Source organism: Gracilinanus agilis, chromosome 6, assembly GCF_016433145.1.
Source record: "Gracilinanus agilis isolate LMUSP501 chromosome 6, AgileGrace, whole genome shotgun sequence".
Taxonomy (NCBI): domain Eukaryota; kingdom Metazoa; phylum Chordata; class Mammalia; order Didelphimorphia; family Didelphidae; genus Gracilinanus; species Gracilinanus agilis.
This window is the reverse complement of record NC_058135.1, coordinates 227,453,962-227,475,684: the sequence shown is the minus strand read 5'-3', so window position 1 is coordinate 227,475,684 and position 21,723 is coordinate 227,453,962. Positions and strand designations below refer to the sequence as shown.

Here is a 21,723-nt window from a genome sequence, read left to right as displayed (position 1 = left end):
GACGATCCCAAGAGACTTATGAGAAAGAATGCTGTCCACATTGAAAGAAAGAATTGTGGGAGTCGAAATGCAGAACAAAAACATATGATTTATCACTTGTTTATGTGGGTATATGACTTGGGGTTTAGGTTTTAAAAGATTACTCTATTACAAAAATGAACAATATGGAAATAGGTATCAAGTGATAACACCTGCATAAGTCAGTGGAATTGCTTGTCAGCTCCAGCTCTAGGAGGTGGGAAGGAAGAGAGGAGGGAGAGAAAAAGAATCACGTAACCATGGAAAAATATTTTAAAAATTTAATAAAAATAAATTTTGCAAAGCAAAAGAAAAAAAGATGTTGGAATAAATCTAAAAAAAAGAAAGAAGAATTGTCAAAGGCAAAAATTTTTTAAAAAGGAATTAATTTTTAAATATAATTTAATTAAAAGAAATAATTAAGACAGAAGTTAAGGGTTAAAAAAAAAAGAGATTGCCTTAGGCAGTCTGATGTTCTTAGATTCTGATGTGGTTTACCATCAACCTCCCAAGGTGTATAAACAGTAGTTATAAATTAAGATATAAATTATTACATATATATATAAATATATATAAATTATAAATTAAAAGTAGTTATAAAAAAAGAAACTTTTTTCAGTTGTTTTGCAGTCTGTACTATCTTTTGTTACATTGAGCATTTCTAGTGCGTGCAGAAAATATCTCTAGATCTGATATATATTGTGCATTGAGCAATTTCCTTTTCCCTACTCTGAGGGGTCCCTGGGTATGAGTCAGAACCTAAGTTTTAAATAATTTGTCTCCACAGTGCCTGGGAAAGGGTGGTGTGAGGACATTATGGAAGTTAAGGAGCTAAAGAGAAGAGTATTATGTCTAGAGATGGAAGTATCTGGGTTCAAATGGGACCTCAGACACTTCCTAGCTGGGCGAGTCACTTAACCCAATTGCTTATCCCTTTTCTGCTTTTCTGGATTCTAAGACAGAAGGTAACAGTTTGAGGAGGAAAGAGAAGGAGGAGAACTAGAACAAGAAGAAGTAGCTACAGAATATGAGGGGGAAAAAGAGCCCAAGTCTTCCCATTAGAGGTCAGGTTCCCCAAAGGCAGAGCCCAGTTCATATCCTGTCCACAAATCCAGAGCAGATAAACCCCTTAGGAAAATGGATTGAGTGCAGTACTTCAGACCCCCAGAGCCACCAGTGTTTCCTTATTGCTAGATTCTTCTTCCTCCAAGTTTTAGTACTGAATCATCAAATACATACACAATAGATGTACCACAGGTGTTAGGAACATCTGAATTCAAATTTATCCTCAGATACCTATAAGCTTTGTGACACTGGGCAAGTCACTTAATTTCTTTCTACTTCAGTTTCCTCTCTAAAATGGAGTTAATAATTGCAACCACTTCCAAGGATTGTTGTGAGGATAAGATGAGATACATTTATGAAGTAATTTGTAAACCTTAAGGCACTACATAAATGCTAATTATTATCCTTGTTATTGGTATTAATAATAATAATCTTTCCCCCAAATTCTACTCTCTCTTCCAGACTGTTTTATTTCTGTCAAGGGCACCACCATCTTTCTACTCACTCAGATTCACAGCCTTGGTATCATCCTTAACTTCCTATTCTTCCTCATTTCTTGGATCCAATCATTTATCAAATGCTTCTATTTATCTCTATGTCCACGACACCTCTTATATCTGGCCCTTCATCTTCACCCCTGCAACCACCACCCTAGTCATTCTGTCTCTTGCTTGATCTATTGCAATAAATCCTATTTAGCCTCTACCTTGAATCTCTTCTCTCTTCAATCTATCTTCCTTATAGCTTCCCTATTCATTAAATACTAGTGGTTCCCTGTTACTTTTTTCTTTTTTTTGCCCCTGAAACTCTTTCCTTCTGTCTAGGTATCAATTCTAACATAGAAGAGTAATAAGGACTAGACAATTGGGGTTAAGTGACTTGTCTAGGGTCACACAGTTAGGAAGTGTCTTGAGATCACATTTGAACCCAGGACCTTCCTGTCTCCAGGCCTGATCCACTAAGCCACTGCCCCAACCATGTTAATTCTAATACCTTTTCTCTGTTGATTATTTCTCATTTATCCTGTATATATAGTTAGTTGCATGATGTCTCTTTCATTAGACTTTGAGCTCCTTAAGAACAGCAACAAGGCACTTAACTTCCCTTAGGAGATTGATTGTTGGGTGTTATTGGGGGAATCTTTTATTGTCCCTCTTTTTCATGGTTTTTAACATCTCCCCAAAACTTGTACTGTAGTTTAGATTCCCCATACTAAACCTACTTTGATGGGCTGCTGAATCAGGAATCCTCTTCCTATCCTGTGATATAATGAGAATGAATAACTCATAGGCTTTGCTCTCTAATAATGAAACAATGAAGAAACAATGAATGATTTGTGCAGAAAATCCTTTTCTTTCTCCAAAGAACCCACTGTATAACTCCTTCTTCTAGAATACAGGATCTTCACTTTTTTTTTTTTTTTTTTTTTTTTTTGTCTCAGAGACTCCTTTGGCAGTCTGGTAAAGCCTAAGGATTCCTCAAAATAATGTTTTTTTAAACCCTTACTTTTAGTCTTAGAATCAATACTAAATGTTGGTTCCCAGGTAGAAGTGCTAGACAATCAGGGTTAAATGACTTTCCCAAGGTCACACAATTGTTTGAGGTCACATTTGAACCCAAGACCTCCTGTCTCTAGGCCTGGCTCTCAATCTACTGAAATTTTATAATTTCATCATAGATACCAAGAGTCTGACATAATGAGTGAGACAAACCCACAGAGATAGATATCAATACACAGACAGATCTAGAGAGAACTACTGAGATAAACAGACATACCGGGGCACACTTAGAGAGAGAGAAATTTACATGGAGAGAATGACATGGCCATTGGGCAAAGAAGGCAAAAAATGGTGGCAAGACCCTAGGTGTGAAGGCAAAAGTAGTTCTGCTACTTATTACTTGGAACTGTGTGACTTTGGGAAAGCCCCTTTTAGAGTCTCAGTTTCCTCATCTGTAAAATGAGAGAATTGGGCTTACTGACTCTGAGGGTCCCTTCTAGCTTTAAATCTGTGATTTTATGACATGGAACAATACAAATAGAAATGGAAGTGATGTTACAGAGAGATGAACTGGGCCATTCTCAGCAAAGCCCTTCCCTAACTCTCTGTACCATAAGGTTGGAACCATCAGTTCAATGGCCAGCCTAGACTTCCTTAAGCATCCCTTACAGAGCCAACCTGTAGGGAAGAGGCTCTAAATAAGGGTCTGGTCCAAGTAAGGGACCACCACTCCCATCTCCTTCTCTATCATCTGCATGCTTCTGAATAAGCATTGGTTACCTTTGCCATTTGTCCACCCTAAAAGTCAGGCTTTAATCCCTGGCCCACTCCACATGAAAGTCCTCTGTGTTACCAACCACAGGGAGTGGGAGATGAGGCATTCAATGTTGGTTTTGTTTCTCGTCCCCTCTTTGCCTTCCTTCTCTTGCACCCCAGTTATGAAGGGCAAGGCAAATGGCCTGAAGTAAGAAGTATGGAGTTAGAGCATCCCAAAGTCAAAAGGACCCTCATATAGCCACCAATTTATTTCAAGACCTCATGTCTTAAATCTGGAATGCTTTCCTTTCTCACCTCTACTCAGGGAATCCTCACTTTTCTTCAGGTGCCAGCTGCAGGGCATCTAGTTATCATTCTCTATCACACTTCCAGAGTTTGTCTATCTTCTTTGTGTGATTGTGTACATGTTTTTCTTTGGTGGAATTTAAGCTCCTTAAGGGAAGAGACTCCCCCTACCCTCCCACACAAATACCCTTTGGAATTTCCAGTATTTTTTATTTCCTTGGACAGTAAGTACTTAAATGTTTGTTGAATTAAAGTTGCTTTCAAGACCCAAGGGCAGAGAGAGAAGGGGATGATCTTAATTGAATCTGGGGTCTTTGTGGCTGGCTATCTCTTGATGCTTTGCATAGACACAAAGGGTTCTGGGCTGGTTGCTGCTGACCTTGCCCTTCTTGGAGCATGTCTTACACTGTCTGTTGCCCTACTATGTTGTCAGGGCCACCCTGTTTTCCCTACCAAAGATGTGAAAACTCTTCTTGATCTCACCTCTCAGACTTAGCTATTTTCTCCATTACCCCCAAACTGCTGAGGAGGTTCCTCTATACACACTTTTTCCTTTGTGTGAATCAAATATACACCTTCCCTACTCTAAGATTAGGTTTGGCAATTTACTGTTTTATAAATTAAAGGATTTAACCTTTAGGGATAAGAATTCACTATCTGACAAAAACTGTTGAGAATATTAGAAAAAATTCTCATACCAGGAATGGACCAACATCTCACATTATATACTAAGATAAGGTCAACATGGGTGCTTGATCTAAACATAAAGGGAGAGATACCATAAACAAATTAGAGAAATAAAGAGTAGCCTACCTAGAATTTGGGGCCAAACAAAAGGGAAAGCATTATAAAATGTAAAATGGATAGTTCTGATTAAATTAAATTTAACAAACAAACAAAACAAAGGCAACCAAGATTAAAAAGAAAGCAGAAAGCTAGGTAAAATTTTTTTTTCAAGTATCTCTGATAAAGGACTAATTTCTCATATATAGAGAACTAAGTCAAATTTATTCTTTATAAAATCACTTTTCCAACTGATGAATGGTCAAAAGATATAAAAAGCATTTTTCAGATGAAGAAATCAAAGTCATGTATAGTCATATGGAAAAATGCTCTAAATCACTCCTGATTAGAGAAATGAAAATTAAAACAACTCTGAGGTACCATCTCCCACCTATCAGACTGGCTAATATGACAAAAAAGGAAAATGATAAATGTTGGAGGGAGTGTGGGAAAAGGGACACTAATACTGTGAAGATAGGATTAACTCTCCTCTTGCCTATTTTTAGCTAATCAGATCAAGAACTTTTGTACCCCCTACTTATCATTAAATAGGAGAGTTCAGGAATCACTAGAGTAAGTGACAACTCCAAAGGTCACTTCCCCCTCCTCCCCTTGGGCAATGCTAAGCAAACTGAAAGACAATCTGTAAAGAAGGAGTGGTGATAGGAAGTGGTGGTGGAAAAAGGGGGTATAAAAAGAGACCAACAGGGTCTAGTATTCATTCCCTTCCTGTCATTTGGAGAGAATGGTTCCAGGCATTCCCTTCCTGGTGTTTGGAGAGACTGGTTGTGGAGATTCCTGCTTTGGCTTTGGAGGAGGCTGCATTGGTGGGACCCTGGCTGAAGACACCACCAGGACTTCTGGCTTGGAGAGATTCCTGCCTTGGTGGCTCTGCAGAGATGTTGGCACTTTGGTGGGACACTCCCTTTAGCATGATTTCCATGGAGAGACTTCTTTGGATCCTGTATCAGCTTGCTGGTGATCAGCTTGGACTTCCACATGGAGACTAGAACTTTGTGGAGATTGGAACTTTGTCAGGGAGATGAATTTCATTGGATCAGCACTTAGGGTAGGCCAGGCAACATTTTCCCTCTTTTCCTCCTACATTTCATACTTCAACTCTTTCTCTTCCTTGTTATAAATAAAAGTTGCTAAGTTTTTTCTGGCTTAGGGATAATATTTTGAATTCAGTGACCACAATATTGAATTTATAACTCTCTTATTTAGTCAAAACCCCAATTTAACCCTTACAATACATTGTTGGTGGAGTTGCAATCTGATGCAACCATTCTGAAGAACAATTTGGAACTATGCTTAAAGGACTTAAAAAATGGTGCATACCCTTTTTATCCATCAATGCCATTACTAGGTTTGTATCCCAAAGAGACTTTAAAAAAATGGAAAATATTTATAGCAGCTCTTTTTATGGTGGCAAAAAATTGGAAACTAAAGGAATATCCCTCAGTTGGGGAATGACAACAAATTGTGGTATATGATGGTGATGGAATACTATTGTGCTATAAGGAATGGTGAATAGGATGATTTTGAAAAGAACTGGAAAGACCTCCATGAATTGATGCAAAATGAAATGAGCAGAACCAGGAGAACATTGTACACAGAAAGTGAAACATTGTGGGTGATCCAATGTAATAGACTTCGCTACTAATAGCAATGCAATGATCCAGGATAATTCTAAAGAACTTAAGAGAAAGAACTATTGGAGTAGAAATGTAGAAGGAAACATGATTTATTACATGTTTATTTGGGTTTTGGTTTTACACATTTATTCACTTACAAAAATGAATAATATGGAAAAAAAGGAAAATTTTGCTTTGCTATTCAAAAAAGTCAACAGAAAAACAGAAAATAAAATTTATAAATAGAAAAAAAAAAAGAAAAGCGAATCTCTCCTGAACAGGACAAAAAAAAGGTGAGGCTCAAAGTGTTGGAGATGAATTTGAAGCCACATAAGAGAAAAATGGACTCGGTCAAGGTTGAAGAACCCGAGTTCCTAATGGATGTCAACCATTTAAGTTTCAACTTGTTCTCTAGCCATTCTAAAGGTCTTGGGAGTAAAGAATTCAAATGCAGGGAGTTATCCAGTATTGGATATTGACTGGGGAAAGGGAAGCGGATCTGAGGAATTCTGGGGTGTTATGGAAGGCAGAGTATATTTAGTATTTAGAGTTCTTAGGTTCAAATCCAAGTGCTACTAATTATTTATTGTAGAATCATACAGATCAAGATAAAAGGGACCCCATAAGTCACTGATGGTGAACCTTTTAGAGACTGAGTGCCCAAACTACACTCACATGCCACATGTGAGCCCCTACCTTATTCCAGACAAGAGAGGGAGGAAGCACTCCCATTGGGCTGTGGGCAAGAAGGGTGGTCACATGAGAAATGTCCTCAGACACATGTGGAGAGGGGGAAGGGAGCAACCTCCTCTGGCATGTGTGCCTTAGGTTCACCAATACAAATCTAGGTCATTGAGCTCAATCCTCTCATTTTACAATGGAGAAATGGGGGAGGGGCAGAAGAGAGAGAGAGAAGGAAAGAGAAAGGAAGAGGGGGAAGAGAGAGGGGAGAAATAAAGGGAGGAAGGGAGAGGGAGGGAGAGACAGAAGGGGAGAAAGATAGAGACAGAAAGAGGGAGAGACAAAGAGAGAGGGAGGAAGAGGGAAAGAGACAGAAAGAGGGAGAGCCAGAGAGGAGAAAGACAGAGAGAGGGGAAGACAGAAGGAAAGAGAGAAAGTAGGAGGATAGAGAGGGAGAGAGAACAGACTTCCTGTGAGGTCAACTTAAGAGACCCCCAGCTCCTCCCTCATTGCTTCATCACAGGAAGAGGTGGTTCTTAAGGACACAACAAGTCTCCTCCTCCTCCTCATCATGTGGCTGGAGCACTGCAGTCCAAAATGGCTGCCTGGAGCTTGTGGATTTCATTACCTAATCTCTCAAGTGGGTCAAGTGGCTGCTCAGCCCTGCCCTAAATCCTGTTATTCTTTACAAGATCTTAACAAAAGAAGGGAGATCCAACCTACTTTCATAGCCCAGGGGGAGGAGAGATGGGGGGTTGAAACTGTTTTAATCTTAAAAATCAAACTATCAAACTGTTTGGGGAAGGGGGACTAAAGGGGAGATTATTTCACAAAAGATATCCCAGTTCAATATTAATTTCTCACACTCCACTGTTGTTCAGTTGTTTTAGTCACTCAATTCTTCCATCACCTCATTTGGGGTTTTCTAGGCAAAGATACTGGATGATTTACCATTTCACATTACAAATGAAGAAACCGAGGCAAATAGGATTAAGTGACTTGCCCAGGCACAGGGCACATGGAGTGTCTGAGACTGGATTTCAAGTCAGAAGGATGAACCTTCCTGCCTTTATTAGGCCTGGCATTCTCTCCCCTGTACAGGTGTATAACATTATAAATATAACGGTGCATGTCAGCTTCACACTCTCAGTTAACACTTCAGAACCATTATGCCCAAGACAAATGCAGATATCCAGACATGCACAGCACACATAGTCATACACATAGATATGAACTCATGCTACATTTGCAAACAGGAATGGGAGCATGTGTACTTGCCCCCACAGGCATGGACAGCCATCCCCACAGATGCCGTCATTCAGAATCTCCAGGACAGCAAACATTGCTTAAGAGGAAAGACCTGGAATCTTCTCTAAGTCTAAGGACCCTCTAAGTAGGTCTCCAGGTGCTTTCCAGGGGAATTCATTCCACCCATAAGCCCAGTTCACCCAGCTCAATAGGCTTCCTGGAATGGTGTATCCATCAATCCACCCCCACCCACTAAGAATCAACTGAGGTTTCTGGTTCTCTCTTCAATTCAAAGAATTTACTTAACTTGACCTCTGGCCCATCATTCAACAAATCTTATCTTTATCTCCTCCTTTGGTCTCACTTTCTCTTAGGAGAGGTGGGTCAGGCCAGTGTCTCCCAGGATTGGTTCTTTGGGGGAAGAGTTCCTTAAGAAATGTTTCCAACACCTGCAGAGGGAGGGATGGGATCCCTCCAGAGAGAGTTCAAGGGGGAGACAGAGACTCAACCCCACTAGTGAGGGAAATCCTTGGGACAGCAGTGCCATCTGCTGGAAGCACTGGGGACTGGCCTTCACTGGTGAGGAGGGGGAAGGGAGATGCTGGGGATCCAGGTTTCCTCCATCCCTCAGGAATGCTGTCTGCCCATCAGGCCTACCCAGTCTATAGCTGGGGACATCCCCTCCCAGGCTCCTCCAGCCCTCAAGACTTTTCTCTTCCGAAAGGTCATCTATTGTGCCTGGTTGCACTGAACCCACAGAGGAAATCGGGTTCTAATGAATAGGAGCAGGACAAAGGGAAAGGAGGTAAAAGTAACAATAGGGCTGTCTGTCAGGAGCTCTGCTTGGTGACAGTTAAGGAAGTGCCTGGTGAGTCTGATCTGGGACAAAGACGGGAACTCCCAGAAACCAGTTGAGCTCAGGGACGAGCCCTGGTGCACTCTAGGAAATGAGATGACATTTCTCCGGGGCTTTTCACTTTCAGACATGACCTCACTTAGTCATCTGAACATCATCATGTCTGCACCACAGATAAAGAAACTGAGGCTAAGAAGCGAATGGAGCAGCGCTAGTGAAGATGCAGAAGAGTCTGTGGGAATCCCAAGACAATCTGGGATGCACAAGACAAGCTGTGTGCATGTGGAGGGACTGGACAGGCTCTCTGATCTGGAAAGGAGCCAGTGATTCCAGTTCCCTGAGGGCCTGCAGCAAGCAGTCAAGGCAGGAGAAAAGCAATGAGGAGGAAGAACTTAGACTTTATTTACAGTTTCAGCCATGCTCTGCTCCAACCAGGTCCCCATAGTCCCAGCTCCCTCTCCCTCTCCAAAGCTACTTCTGAGAGAGGCTTGGAGTGAGTGGAGGCTCCTCATTTCCTCTGGGCCAGGGCCCTAGCACGCTGAATTTTGTCAGCTGTGGCTCCATCTGAGGCCCCAGTGCAATGGGACAGGACAAGGCTTAGCTCTGCCTCATTCCGGTGTTCAATGGCCACATCTGCAGCCTGAGCCACATCCCTAAAGTGGAAAAAGGAAGAAGGGATGGTGGGGGAAGACCACCCACCCGCAGCCTCTTAGGAAGTCACAGAGACGCCCAGACTGCCCACCATATTCTGCCAGGTTGGCCTCCTCCCCTTCTCCCTCCAGGCTTCTCCCCAAAGCATACCCGATGAGGAGGAAGGCCTTGACTCTCTGCTCGGGGCTCACTCGAGCAGCAAACTTCTTGGCTTCGAATTTGTTGTGTCGTTTCATGCACACTTCCACAAAGGGCTCAGGAAGAAAGGGCAGGGAAGTCATTACTAGAGCTTAGCTGTGAGGCCCAGCTTTTCTCCAGAGCAGGATCCTTTTAGCCACCCCCTACCCTGTGGGAGGCTCTCTGAGTTGTGGGGATACAGGAAGGACAAGTCTCTTCCAGGTTTGGGGAGGAAAGCATGAGGGACTGGGAGGCCTTTCCTTACCAAATATCCAATGGGTGACTTCTTGCTTTTGGAAAACTTCTCTAGTTCTTCCCAGTCCTCCCGATCGGCCAATGCAGTCAGCTTTAGCCACCAGAACCTGGGGCAAGAGGAAAGGGCAATGGACAAGATGATTGGCAGCCAGAAGGTGGCAAGAGTAAGACCCAGGATCTGGAGGAGGCGCATGCAGTACCCGGTCTAGACCCCGCCCCAGTCATGCCTTTTGTCAGGGATTCGGAAGTCCCGAGCCAGCTGCTCAGCACGCTTGTTGCTCCCACTGAGGAGGAGGGAGGTCACTGTGTCATGCAGAGACAGGTCCAGGAAGTGCCCACCCAGCTCATCCTCCAGGCGCCGCTGCAGCCGCAGGAGTCGCATCTGTTCCTCTGTGGCCTTGGAGGGGCAGAGATAGAGTTCCATGGGGGAGAAGGAAAAGGGGGTGTGGAATGTGTGTGTGTGTGGAATGAGGGGAAACTAATGAGAAGGGGAAGGCCAGGTGCCTCCGAGGGCAGGGCCCACTCTGGGCATCATGGGCATCTGAGCCCTTCATTTTAGAGGAGGAGACTCAGTCTAGGCACGGAGACGCCCAAGTTCACACAGGAAGTCTGTGACACAGTCAGCACTGGAACCAACTTCCTGAGCAAAGGGCTGTGGGGTTAGAGGAAGGAGTCTAGGGGTGGGAGGAGAGCAAGGCAGCAAACCTTAGCAGCAAAGTCATTCTTGGCCTTGTAGTATTCGTCAGCTGCTGTCTGAAGGGCTGCTACCCTGCCCTCGATCCGCTGTAGGAGAAAAGGCTGATGAGCTCAGAGCAATTCCTTCTCCTCCTCCTGCTCCCCAAGGACCGCATTCCCCAACCCTGCTGCCCAGCCTCATCTAGGCTTCACCTTCTCTAGACCTCGCCACTGTGCCTCAGTTATTCTCTTGGCCACACGGCAAGTTAACTCTCCCTGACTGCCTGGGTGAAGAGGCCTTCTTGACAAATCCCAGGGGGTTTGCTTGGGCGGGCCTCATTTCTGGGAGCCGAGGACCCAGCAGAGATGCCTATTGTTTCCCTGGCCCTTTGCCACAGTGCAGCCCAGGGTCCCCTGACCTCCTCAGCAGCATAGCTGGCTCGGATGTGGAAGTTGCCAAGCTCTTGGTGATTGTCATCTTGGTTGTAAAGATCCTTCAGTGTCTCCAGCTCCTGGTGCTTGCAGAACTGGGTAAGCATCAGGGTGAAGCATGTTAGGCAGAGCCGATCAAGACTGACTATAAACATGGTCCACCCCTGCCCCTCACTCACTCTCACGCACCTGTCTATACAGACTCAGAGCCACAGGCTGGTTCCTGAGGGTCATGAAGAAATCTCCACGATTCAGTTCGTTCTTCAGGTGTAAGACAACTGTAAACACTGAGGCCAAGAGAGGGCAGTGGATGGAGGCCTCCACCGCAGGAGAGGCCTGGGGTGGGGACACATGGGCCCCAGCCTCTCCTGGGCACAACAGGAGAGCTGGACAAATGCCTCACATGGGACTCTAGTAGCTCGGGAAAGGAAACAAAGAAGCCCCCCAAAGATAAAGGACTCAGGAGCCCTGGAATAAGAGTTTGGCCAGAACCAGAGGGGAGTCAATGAAGCTTGAGGAGGTAGAAAGAGGCCAGTCCAGCCCTGTTCCATCTCTTCCTGCCTCAAGTTACCATCGGCAAACCTCGAGGGAACTGAAGCACAGTCTGGCTCTCAGGTCCCCTCCTATGATTCGCCCCCTGTCCTCACCTAGGTCAGTGTCCCCGCTCTCAATGGCCTTACTCAAGGCCAGTTTGCTCCTCTTCATTTTCAGCAGAAGTGGCACCTGCTCCCCAGAGCGGGGCTCATATTCCAGCAGCTGGTGGGACAGAGCAGAAAGAGGTCGGACCTAGGCTCCCAGGTCAGAGCCGAGGAGCAGCAGGAAGGTGGCAGTCATGAGGGATTTTCTCTAAGAACAAGGGAAACATTAGTCATCTCCTCTCTTTACAAACAAGAATGCAGAGCCCCAAGCCCTCCAGGGGCAGAAATGGAAACTGGGTGCTCTGATTCCAAATTGCAGCACTCTTTCTGACCCCACTTTCCCCCCATGAGGAAGGAAACACAAGGGGAAATGAGGGTACATATGGATGGGGGAGCAAAGGGCTAAAAGTTAAGTTCCCTCAGACCTTGATGGCCAGCTCGGTCCGGCCACAGCCATAGGCGCGGGCAGCGATGTCCGAATAGGAGACACCCGGTGTATCTCCAAGCTTCTGGTTAATGGCACGAGCGACGTCTTCATCCGACACATCCTTCTGCTGTACCTGGGGTTAGGGGGAAGTGCTGAAGGGGAGCCATCAAGACCCTTATCCCCTAACACATCCTGGGGCTCTGCTTCCTTTCTCCCATTTCCCAGGACCTCATGGTGGGTGCTCCCTGGTGGCTTCCTTGGACTCCCTGAAAGACCCTGACTTTTTCTACCTTGTAGCAGGCCCAGTGAGCCAGGATGCGGCTGACACCTTGAACCTCAGGAAGTCGAAGGTACTCGCAGATTTGAATGGCCAGAGGATAGAGTCGCCGTAACACCAGCCTAGGGGTGAGGAAGGAAATGGGGGAAAGAGGCCTCTGGAAGAAAGGCTATCCCAGCAACCAACTTATCTCCCAAAGGGGGCAATGCCCCATCCCCTACCTGTCCAGCAGAACTTCGATGGTGAGCTGCTTGTATCTGGATAACAGGTAAGGAGCCAAACGAGAGATGACCCCCTCCACCACCACCTCCCCTTTAAATGAGGTACCACCAACACTCCAGGGGATCCTGACGGGCCAACGTCAGCATCTCCTGGCCCCTGGGAGAGGGACGACACATTCTTGGATACTGGGTATAGGTGAGAGGGATTCCAATGGGATAGTCTCGTACAGCATTGAGCACTCTCAGGTCCTGACACATGCGCACAAAGGTGTCTGGTGGAAACTTGTCAATAAAACACTTTCCAAAGGAGGCTGCCTAGGATGGACAGGAGGGTTGGAGGGGGCCAGCCCCTGTCTCCTGACCCCTTGTCCACCGTCCCCTTCTCCTCCCTCCTAACCCTGAGCAGGCTCTTCTGCATTTCAGGCTGGTGCTCGTGGCCAGCAGCCTCAATACACTGCCGGACGGCCTGGGGCAGCTGTTCCCGCTCCTGGATCTCCCGGAGATACTCATCCGCTTTCTGGCTTTCTTTCTAAAGGGTGAAGAGGGAGAGGGCCAGAGTAGTGACACTAGGCTAGGAAGCAGCCTCCCTCCATGGTAGTGGGGCTAGCGATAGAACAGAGGCAGTGGACATCCGTCCTAACGGGTCAGGGATGAACCCAGATTGCTGAATCCTTTAGAAAGGGTCTGGCCTAGTGACAGATCTGCTCAAACCTTTCTGAACTCACACACTGAGACCCTCTGGAGCCGTCAGTCTTCCACCTTCACGTTCTTGGGATGGGGCGAGATGAGGTGGGCTAGGATGGTCTGGACTTCAGCCTAAGGTTTTTTCCTTCTAGCTCCCAGAGGGACCCAGAGGAAAGTCTGGAAAATGAGGTAATTTCTCTGCCTCCATTCCCTTTCTGGGTCTTTTCAGCCTTCATCTTGTTGAATGGAAGAGGCCTCGTCCTCTGGGCACCGTCCCTTCCACCTAGCTTCCCCTCACTGCACTGAGCACAAGGCCTGATGCTGTGGTGCCTCCAAGCATGAAGTCTATCAGGCTACTATATGCTAGGGTTGGGGGAGGGAGAGGGCAGGACAAGCCCTAGAACAAGATAGGAAGACTTACACGGGTAGGAGGAGGCCATGGGAGAGGGCAGAGGCCGCCAGGGCCTTACCTCATATTCCTTCTGGGCCTCCAGTAGAAGAGCTCCTGGGGCCATGGAAGCAATCCTGAAGATCTCCTCACTGGCCACTGTGGATGTGGGAGGAATGGTAAGCACGCAGCACCTCAGCACCCAGCTAATGCTGCCCGACCAGCCTGTAATCAGGGGCTACCTTTCTCCACCCCGTCAGGACAATATGTTTTTGGTAACCACCACCTGCAGGGCCCTGTGCTCCAGGATTTATTTTTTCCTACTGGTTCTCTGTGGCTGCCATCAAGGCCTGGCTTCTCTTGGATGCCCCAGCACACTTCTCAATAGATGCTCTGGGGCCTTCTCCCTACCAACATCTTCCCTCCCAGAGAGACAGAGCCTCACCTGGAACTTCATGTAAAAATTCATGGACGTTTCGTGAGAAGATCCGAACTCCATCCAGCTCAGGCACCAGATAGGAATCCTCATCTAGTACAAACCTGGGCTCTTGTCAAGGAAGGCTCCGGGAAATGGGGCAGGGAAGGGCCAGGCTACTCCCCAAAGCTCAGAGCAGAGAGGGGAAATGCAGTCCCCATCACCCTCAACCTTCTGGGGTCCTCCTCTACTAACTGGCCCAAATGAGCCCCAAGGATACTGGATGCTTTCAGGTACATTTCCAGCTACCAGAAGCCGTCGCTCCCAGGCCACCACGACAGCCTTTTGCTTGCCCTTTGGGCGGCTACACCTGCCATTAGGGACACATCATGTCATAGGCCACAAAATTCATGCTCCTCCCACACCAGGCTTCAAGGCAAGCAGCCCGCCTCCCTCCAGGTGCCATCCCAGGGCCCCCAGACCCTCGCCATCCCCTTACCAGGCCATCTGCTTGGGTGGGGCTCGTATGTTGCAGTTGAACTCATAAAGCTTCTCCTGGAGTGGGCCAAGGATGCCATTAATGCTCCTTACCTTCTACTGGGCCCTCCTCATCAGTGCCCCCAAGACAGTCCCTAAAGAATGTGCTAGAGTCCTCGGGGCCAGGGAGGGAGGTTCAGAAATTAGAGTGTCCTTAATAGCTCACCTTAAGGGAAGCCAGGCCCATCCAAATATGGCCTGTGTCAGTAAATAATGCCAGGTACCGATAATTGAAGGACACAGCCATCTGGAGGAAGCCACCCACTCCCGGAGCCAAGCCAGGGGGCACCTGAAAGCACGACACACAGGTTGTGAGTGAGGAGAGAAAGTGCCAATGAGCTGGGGTAGAGTTGCTTCCTCCAGCCTTCCCCAGCATGCACTTACAGCCCCTGAAGGGGTCAAAATGTCCATCCTATTTACTCACCACCCCTGAGCAGGCTGTATTGTCTAACAGGAAGAGGTCAGGACCAACAGCTAAAAGCACAAAGGTCACTCTATCTTGGAACAAAACCGTCCAGCATGAGGGCAGAGCCTGGAGTCCTAGGAGGAAAAATGAGCATGGGGGACCCTGAGGTTCTAGGGGCTGAGGTCAGGGTAAAGGAGTAGGGCCTAGTTCCCCAGCATCCATCCCTACAAATACACACCACACACAGTGGTCCATCGAAAGCAGACGTGCCCACCTCCTCCATGCCCCATGTGCTTCCCCAACCTCCAGACTGCACTCAGTGGAGAACACCTGACATCTAGAAGAGGGAGCAGTACCTGGCACCTCAGGCATCCTACGAAGCTTCAGGTCACCTACATTGGCACTGAGTGTAAAACGATGGGCACCAGTGAGGATGGCAATCCCTGACCCAAACTCTGTGTGGAACACTCGGGCGTCCAGAACCCGGTTCTGGAGCACCTCCTGGGGTAAGACAGGGAGAAGCAGTTATCTGCCTAATGCTCTCTCTCAGATGGCCTGGAGGCCTCCCCTAATCCATTTAGTCCTAGGGTATGGAACACAGTAGCAACTAGGACTCCCTTAGGTCCATCTCTGCCCCAGCCAGCACCACTAGCCTCTGCTATTCCCTCTCCCAGCGGGCCCCCCCAAGCCCTGCACAAACAAAGTCCTGGCCTCCCAATCCCAGGCCTTACCCAGTCTCACACCTACATTGCCCATGCTGAAGTGTCTCCGGAAGTCACCATGCAGCCCATAGACCAGTACAGAGCCATCTTCTTGTACACATAGCAGCTCCTCCTCTGCTGACCAGCCCAGTAACACCACTGGCCCACTCTTCCACTGGATGGGGGGGCGGGGGGGAACACAGAGAATGTGAACAAGGTTGATGGAGAAAGGGTACAGGAAAGGATGAATCCTGGGCTCCCAAAGGAAGGTAGGAAGGGATGTCATGTCCTAGCCTAGGGCTGATGCTGAATAGTTACAGTCCAACAAGGGATGTACAGGACAGACTAGAGGTGGAACCAAAGATATGTAGTGGGGAGAGGCAGGGTGGATGGGGCTCCATATTACTACAGGTGGAGAACAGGGAAGTGGGCAAGGACCGTCCTGGGGCTGGGAGGCATACCAACAAGCTGGCTAGAGACACTCCAGAGGATGAATAAATTTGAAGCAATGGACGAATACTAGGTGACTTCTCCTTCTTCCAAGGATTTCTCAATAGAGCTGGGAAAAGGGAAATTACATGGATACTGCCCAAAGCGCTTGCTCTCAGACCTGTTTCCCTCCTCTCCCTCACAAGACCACAATCTCCCCTAAGCCAGAAAGTCAGAAAGCCCCTAAGGCACAAGGGAGGAAAGAGAGGCTGTGTAGGGGACAGAGAATGGCCCGTACCAATGGGGCCCCCGTAAGGAGCCGCAGCTACCAGGCAGTCTCTGAGTGGTTCCTTCAGGTCCCAGTCCATGGTATAGAGCTCAAACTTCCTGCATAAACAGAAAAGAGGCAAGATCAGTATCATGGTAGGAAATCTGGGGGACAAGATTTTCTGAGACTACCAAGTTCACAGGAGTTCATAAAAGGAACTCCTACAGGGAGCTGGGTGGCTTGGTGGATTAAAAGTCAGGCCCAGAGATAGGAGGTCCTGGGTTCAAATCTGACCTCAGACACTTCCTAGCCATGTGACCCTGGGCAAGTCACTTGACCCCCATTGCCTAGCCCTTACCACTCTTCTGCCCTGGAACCAATACACAGGATTGATTCTAATATGGAAGGTAAGGGTTAAAAAAAAAAAGGGAACTTCAAAGGATGCAGGGTTTGGTAAGTCCAAAGAATGCAAGGTAAGCCTGGAGAACAGAAGGCTGAGACCTAGGTGCAAGGACAGGTACCACCTAAGCCTGAATACCAAGGAGAATGGCAGAAGAGTTGACTCACATCTGCCCTCCAAGGGGAGGTCCTATTGTCAGGGGAAGATCTGCCCAGGGTCGAATACAGGGAAGCAAGCAACTGTGGCCAGAAGAAAAGCCTTCCCTGAGAGGTGGGGGAGAGGAAGAGTTAAGAAAAGGGAATAAGCATTTCTATAGCACCTACTATGTGCCAACAGAATTCTAAGTGCTTTTACAATCATCCTCTCAACTGATCCTCACAACAACCCTTGCAGGGAGGTGCCATTATTATCCTCATTTTTAGAGTTAAGGAAATGGAGACTCATAAAGGTTTGGTGACTTGCCCAGGGTCACACAGTGAGAAAGTGTATGAGGCCAGATTTGAACTCGGGAGGGTTCCTGAAGCCAAGCCCAGTGCTCTCTCCACTACACCATCTATCACTCCTGGTAGTAATATAGAGGATCTCGGCCTGGCTCGAATAGGACCAACACAGCTGAGGGCTTCAAAAAAAAGCTCTGAAGACCTCAAGCAAGAGTTCCATAAGGAGGTACTGGAGGAGGCAGCATGGTGGAGAAGACTGGACCTGGAGTCAGAAAAGCTGAGTTCAAACAGTGCCTCAGATACTTCCTGCCCTGTGACCTTGAGCAAGTCACTGAGCCTCTGTTTGCTTGTTTCCTCACTGTAAAATGGGGAGAATTGTTGCTCCCTACATCGAATGGGACAACAGCACACAGTCCTCTGCCGTTCTGAATAGCTACATCTGTGGTGGCACTACATCAGATGATGCTGATTCGGCACAGATCACATGACCCTCTAGGCCTCAGCTTTCTGATCTCCCTTTCACAGACATTCCTAGAAAAAGCTGTCTGAACTGACTGTCTACATTTCTTCACTGACTGTCTACATTTCTTCACTTCCCTTAAGCCCTCGCTGCTCCAAGTTGACTAATGATCTCTGAACTGCTAAATCGAACAGATGTTTCTCAGCCTACGCCTTCCTTCCTTCCTTGCACTGGTAGATATCATTCATTCCATGTTGCCCACAGAGCCTCTCTTTTCTCCTTTCTGAAGTCAGGAAGACTTGAGTTCAAATCTAGTCTCACACACTTTCTAGCTGTGTGACCCTGGGCAAGTCACTGAACGACTGTCTGATGTCTCTGCAGGATATGGCACTTCTGATCATTCTCCCTTTCTGTATATTCTCTTCTCCTCGTGTCTTCAGGGGATTTACTCTCCCCTGGTTCTCTCAGCCTCCTTTGCAAGATCATCAGACACATTCCTGCTTTTCTAGTTAAAGCTCTGTCCTGGATCCTAGTCTCTTCTCTGTCTACACCTTTTCTCTTGATATTCCCATCAACTCCCGTGGGTTTAACGATTGACTACATACAAAGATTCATAAACCCATACCATCAGCTCTCGTGCCTATCTGCCAAGCTCATCATTTGCCCACTGAGGTGCCAGAGGCATCTCAAACTCAACTGGTTCAAAATACTGTTTCTCCTACCCATTCTGCCTCTTCACCAAACTTTCTTATTTTGGTTAAGGGCATGACTATCCTACTAGTCACTTTGGTTTGCAATCTCAGAACCATCCCTGACTCTTCCTTGTTGGCCAAATTTGATTATAGTCTCCAACATCTCTTAACATTTATTCCCCTTTCTCTTCCCTCACATAGCCATTACCTGAGTTTGTCTTTTCACCTACTCTCACTACTTCTGACTACTATACCACTTCTTCTTTTTTTTTTTTTTTTTTTAATTCTTATCTTCCATTTTAAAATCAATGCTAAGTACATATTCCAAGGCAGGAAAGAAGTAAGGGCTAGGCTAAACTTGCCCAGGGTGTCTACTAAGAAGTGTCTGAGGCCAAATTTGAACCCAGGTCCTCCCATCTCTAGGCCTGGTGCTCTATCCACTGAACCACCTTGCTGCCCCCTAATACTATATCACTTCTTAATTGTCTCCCCATGTCCAATCTCTCCTCCATTCAAATCATCTTCCACAGAGCTTTAATTGGTATTACCAAAGCATTTAATAATCATTCCCTGGCTCAAAAAGCTTCAGTGTCTTCTTTCTACTGACTCAAATAAAATACGAAATCCTCTCTGGCATCAAAAGTCCTTCCCAATCTGCCTCCAAACCATTTTTCTACCCTAATTTCACATTCATTGCTTTCACAGTCTACATTCAGGCCAAACTGGCCTATTAGCCACTGCCCATATGGCACTCTTCTATCTCTGTGCAAGCAGTTCCCCATGCCAAGTGTTTCCCTTCCTCATCCCTGACTCCTGGAATATCTCCCTGCCTTGAAGGCTAAGTTCAAGCACCAACTCCAAGTAGGCCCAGCTCCAAACAGGTGCTTTCTTGATTCCTTCAGGTGCTATGTTCCCCTCTCTCCTAATCCTTTGAATTTATCTGGACACATTTTGTATTTAGAAGGTCCTAGCATAATGGGAAGAGATGGTTTGAGAGTCAGGAAGAGCTGGGTTTGGAGTTCTGATACTTTCCAGCTATATGGCCATAGAAAAATCACTTAAACCCGTGGTGCCAGAGAGGGCACACATGAACCCTCTCTGCGGGCACTTGAGCTGTCGCCCATCAGAGCTCATTTCTAAAAAGGCAGAGGAACTCGGGCTAGCTGCTCCCCTCCCCCTCTCCACTACTCCTGATGACATTTTTTTCACATCTCCAGCTCCTCCCTCTGCCCAGCTGCCCAATAGGGACACTTCTCTCTCCTATCTGGAGTAAGGGGGTAGGCAGTCAGTTGGGAGAAGGGGGACACGTGGTATGGCACATCACTTGGTCTCTAAAAAGGTCACCATCACTGACAAACTCTCGGGGGGGGGGCCACACAATTCTAAAATCAAGTTGCAGAATAGGTGGAAGTCTGCTATCTACACAGTAAAGGGAGTCTGCTTATTAGGAGTAACAATGAAATCACAATTGCATTAAAAAAATTAGACTGAGATGCCTAGGTAGCACAGTGGATAGAGTACCAGGCCTAGAGTTGGGAAGACCTGGTTTAAAATCTGGCCTCAGACACTTCCTACCTGTCAAGTCACTTAACCCCTTACTGTTTTTCTGTCTTGGAACTGATATGCAGCATGGATTCCAAGACAGAAAGTAAGTTTTTAAAAATTGTACTGATGCTTCCGGGTTAAGATGGCGGCAGAGTAAGAAGCAGCTCTTAACCTCTCCTGACCGAAACACACAAAACTCCTCAAGGGGACATAAAAACAAGTCCAGACGAACGGAGGAACCCCACAACAGGGCACAGCGTGGAAGGTACGTGGAATCGAGACATTTCCAGGCTAAAAAGGGCTCTCACTCACTCAATCGCGAGCTGAGCAACCGCCCCACCCCCACCCCCTCCACACTCACCTATAGCTCCGAACCCAGCTAAAAAGAAATAGAGCAAGTTTGGGGCACCCATCGAGTCATCAGCAGCTCCGGGACCTGTTCCTGACAGCAGCAAGACTTAGGACCCCATTAAGTCATAAAAAGCACGCGAAATCTGAGCGCGCGCGCCGGAGCAGGACGCTGGGCGCGCAGAGTGCCGGCTGAGTAGAGGCGTGGGTGGAGGCAGAACTAAGCCTAAGTGGGGAACCAGTGCAGACGGGTATACGACTGTGGAAGCAGCGCCCTGAGACTTGTAAAGAAACCTCCAGCAGAGGATCAAGCAAGAGGGCCCACCAGGGGGCTTGACCTTGGAAAAAACCAGAATTCAGACCTCAGGAGCCAATAGATTGGGAACAGACACTGAGCCCGAGGATAAAGCTGAGAAGCTGCTGGGCTAATGATGGCTACTCAGCATCAGCATCAGGAGGTTCAGAAGAGAAAGAATAATAACAAAAAGAAGAAGTCTTTAACACTCGACAGCTTTTACACAGAGAAAATCCAGACAACCGAGCAAACAGAGGAGGAGAACAAACAAGCATCCGGACCCTCCTCAAATAAGGAAAACTCCTCACAAGCTATGGAAGAGTTCAAAACTGAGATTTTGAGGAAAATGGAAGAGATCTGGCAAGAAAATAACAGCTTAAAAGGTAGAATCTTGCAACTGGAAAGCGAGGCTCAGAAATCAAATGAACTGATAAGCAAATTGAACACCAGAAATGACAAGATTGAAAAGGAATACCAAAAGATTATAGCCGAAAACCAAAAAATTATAGCCGATAACCAGTCCCTAAAGGCTAGAGTCGAGCAATTAGAAACCAATGATCTCTCAAGACAACAAGAACAAATAAAACAAAGTCAAAAGACTGAAAAAATAGAAGGAAATATGAAATATCTCAATGAGAGAGTGACAGACCAAGAAAACCGGTCTAGAAGAGACAATTTGAGAATAATTGGTCTTCCAGAAAACCCAGAAATTAATAGAAACCTGGACTCCGTACTAAAAGAAATTATTCAGCAAAATTGCCCTGAAGTCCTACAACAAGAGGGCAATATAGACATCGAAAGGATCCATAGAACACCCACCATATTCGACCCAGAGAAGAAATCGGTTAGAAATATTATTGCCAAATTCAAAAGCTTTCAAGCAAAAGAAAAAATCTTACAAGAAGCCAGAAAGAGACAATTCAAATATCAAGGAGCACCAATCAGGATCACACAGGATCTGGCAGCCTCCACACTAAAAGACCGTAAGGCTTGGAATACAATATTTAGAAAGGCAAGAGAGCTGGGCCTGCAACCACGGATCAACTACCCATCAAAATTGACTATATATTTCCAGGGGAAAGTATGGGCATTCAACAAAATTGAAGAATTCCA

General features: G+C 46.6%; 1 protein-coding gene across 1 annotated transcript in view; it reads right to left on the bottom strand.

Moving 5' to 3' along the window:
* Nucleotides 1-9,227: 9,227 nt before the first annotated feature.
* VPS16 (VPS16 core subunit of CORVET and HOPS complexes) overlaps nt 9,228-21,723 on the bottom strand; it is a 40,826-nt gene continuing 28,330 nt past the window's right edge. The window contains exons 2-24 of the mRNA XM_044680595.1: nt 16,461-16,549; nt 16,195-16,292; nt 15,780-15,908; nt 15,389-15,533; nt 15,051-15,166; nt 14,793-14,915; nt 14,589-14,644; nt 14,370-14,459; nt 14,120-14,214; nt 13,757-13,833; nt 13,000-13,131; nt 12,790-12,917; nt 12,603-12,638; nt 12,395-12,503; nt 12,103-12,237; nt 11,687-11,795; nt 11,229-11,326; nt 11,027-11,134; nt 10,638-10,715; nt 10,160-10,329; nt 9,943-10,039; nt 9,651-9,754; nt 9,228-9,502 (exon numbers count right to left, since the gene is read on the bottom strand). Coding sequence (XP_044536530.1) covers nt 9,358-9,502; nt 9,651-9,754; nt 9,943-10,039; nt 10,160-10,329; nt 10,638-10,715; nt 11,027-11,134; nt 11,229-11,326; nt 11,687-11,795; nt 12,103-12,237; nt 12,395-12,503; nt 12,603-12,638; nt 12,790-12,917; nt 13,000-13,131; nt 13,757-13,833; nt 14,120-14,214; nt 14,370-14,459; nt 14,589-14,644; nt 14,793-14,915; nt 15,051-15,166; nt 15,389-15,533; nt 15,780-15,908; nt 16,195-16,292; nt 16,461-16,549 — 2,467 coding nt within the window. The 3' untranslated portion in view covers nt 9,228-9,357. The remainder of the gene's footprint in view (nt 9,503-9,650; nt 9,755-9,942; nt 10,040-10,159; nt 10,330-10,637; nt 10,716-11,026; nt 11,135-11,228; nt 11,327-11,686; nt 11,796-12,102; nt 12,238-12,394; nt 12,504-12,602; nt 12,639-12,789; nt 12,918-12,999; nt 13,132-13,756; nt 13,834-14,119; nt 14,215-14,369; nt 14,460-14,588; nt 14,645-14,792; nt 14,916-15,050; nt 15,167-15,388; nt 15,534-15,779; nt 15,909-16,194; nt 16,293-16,460; nt 16,550-21,723) is intronic.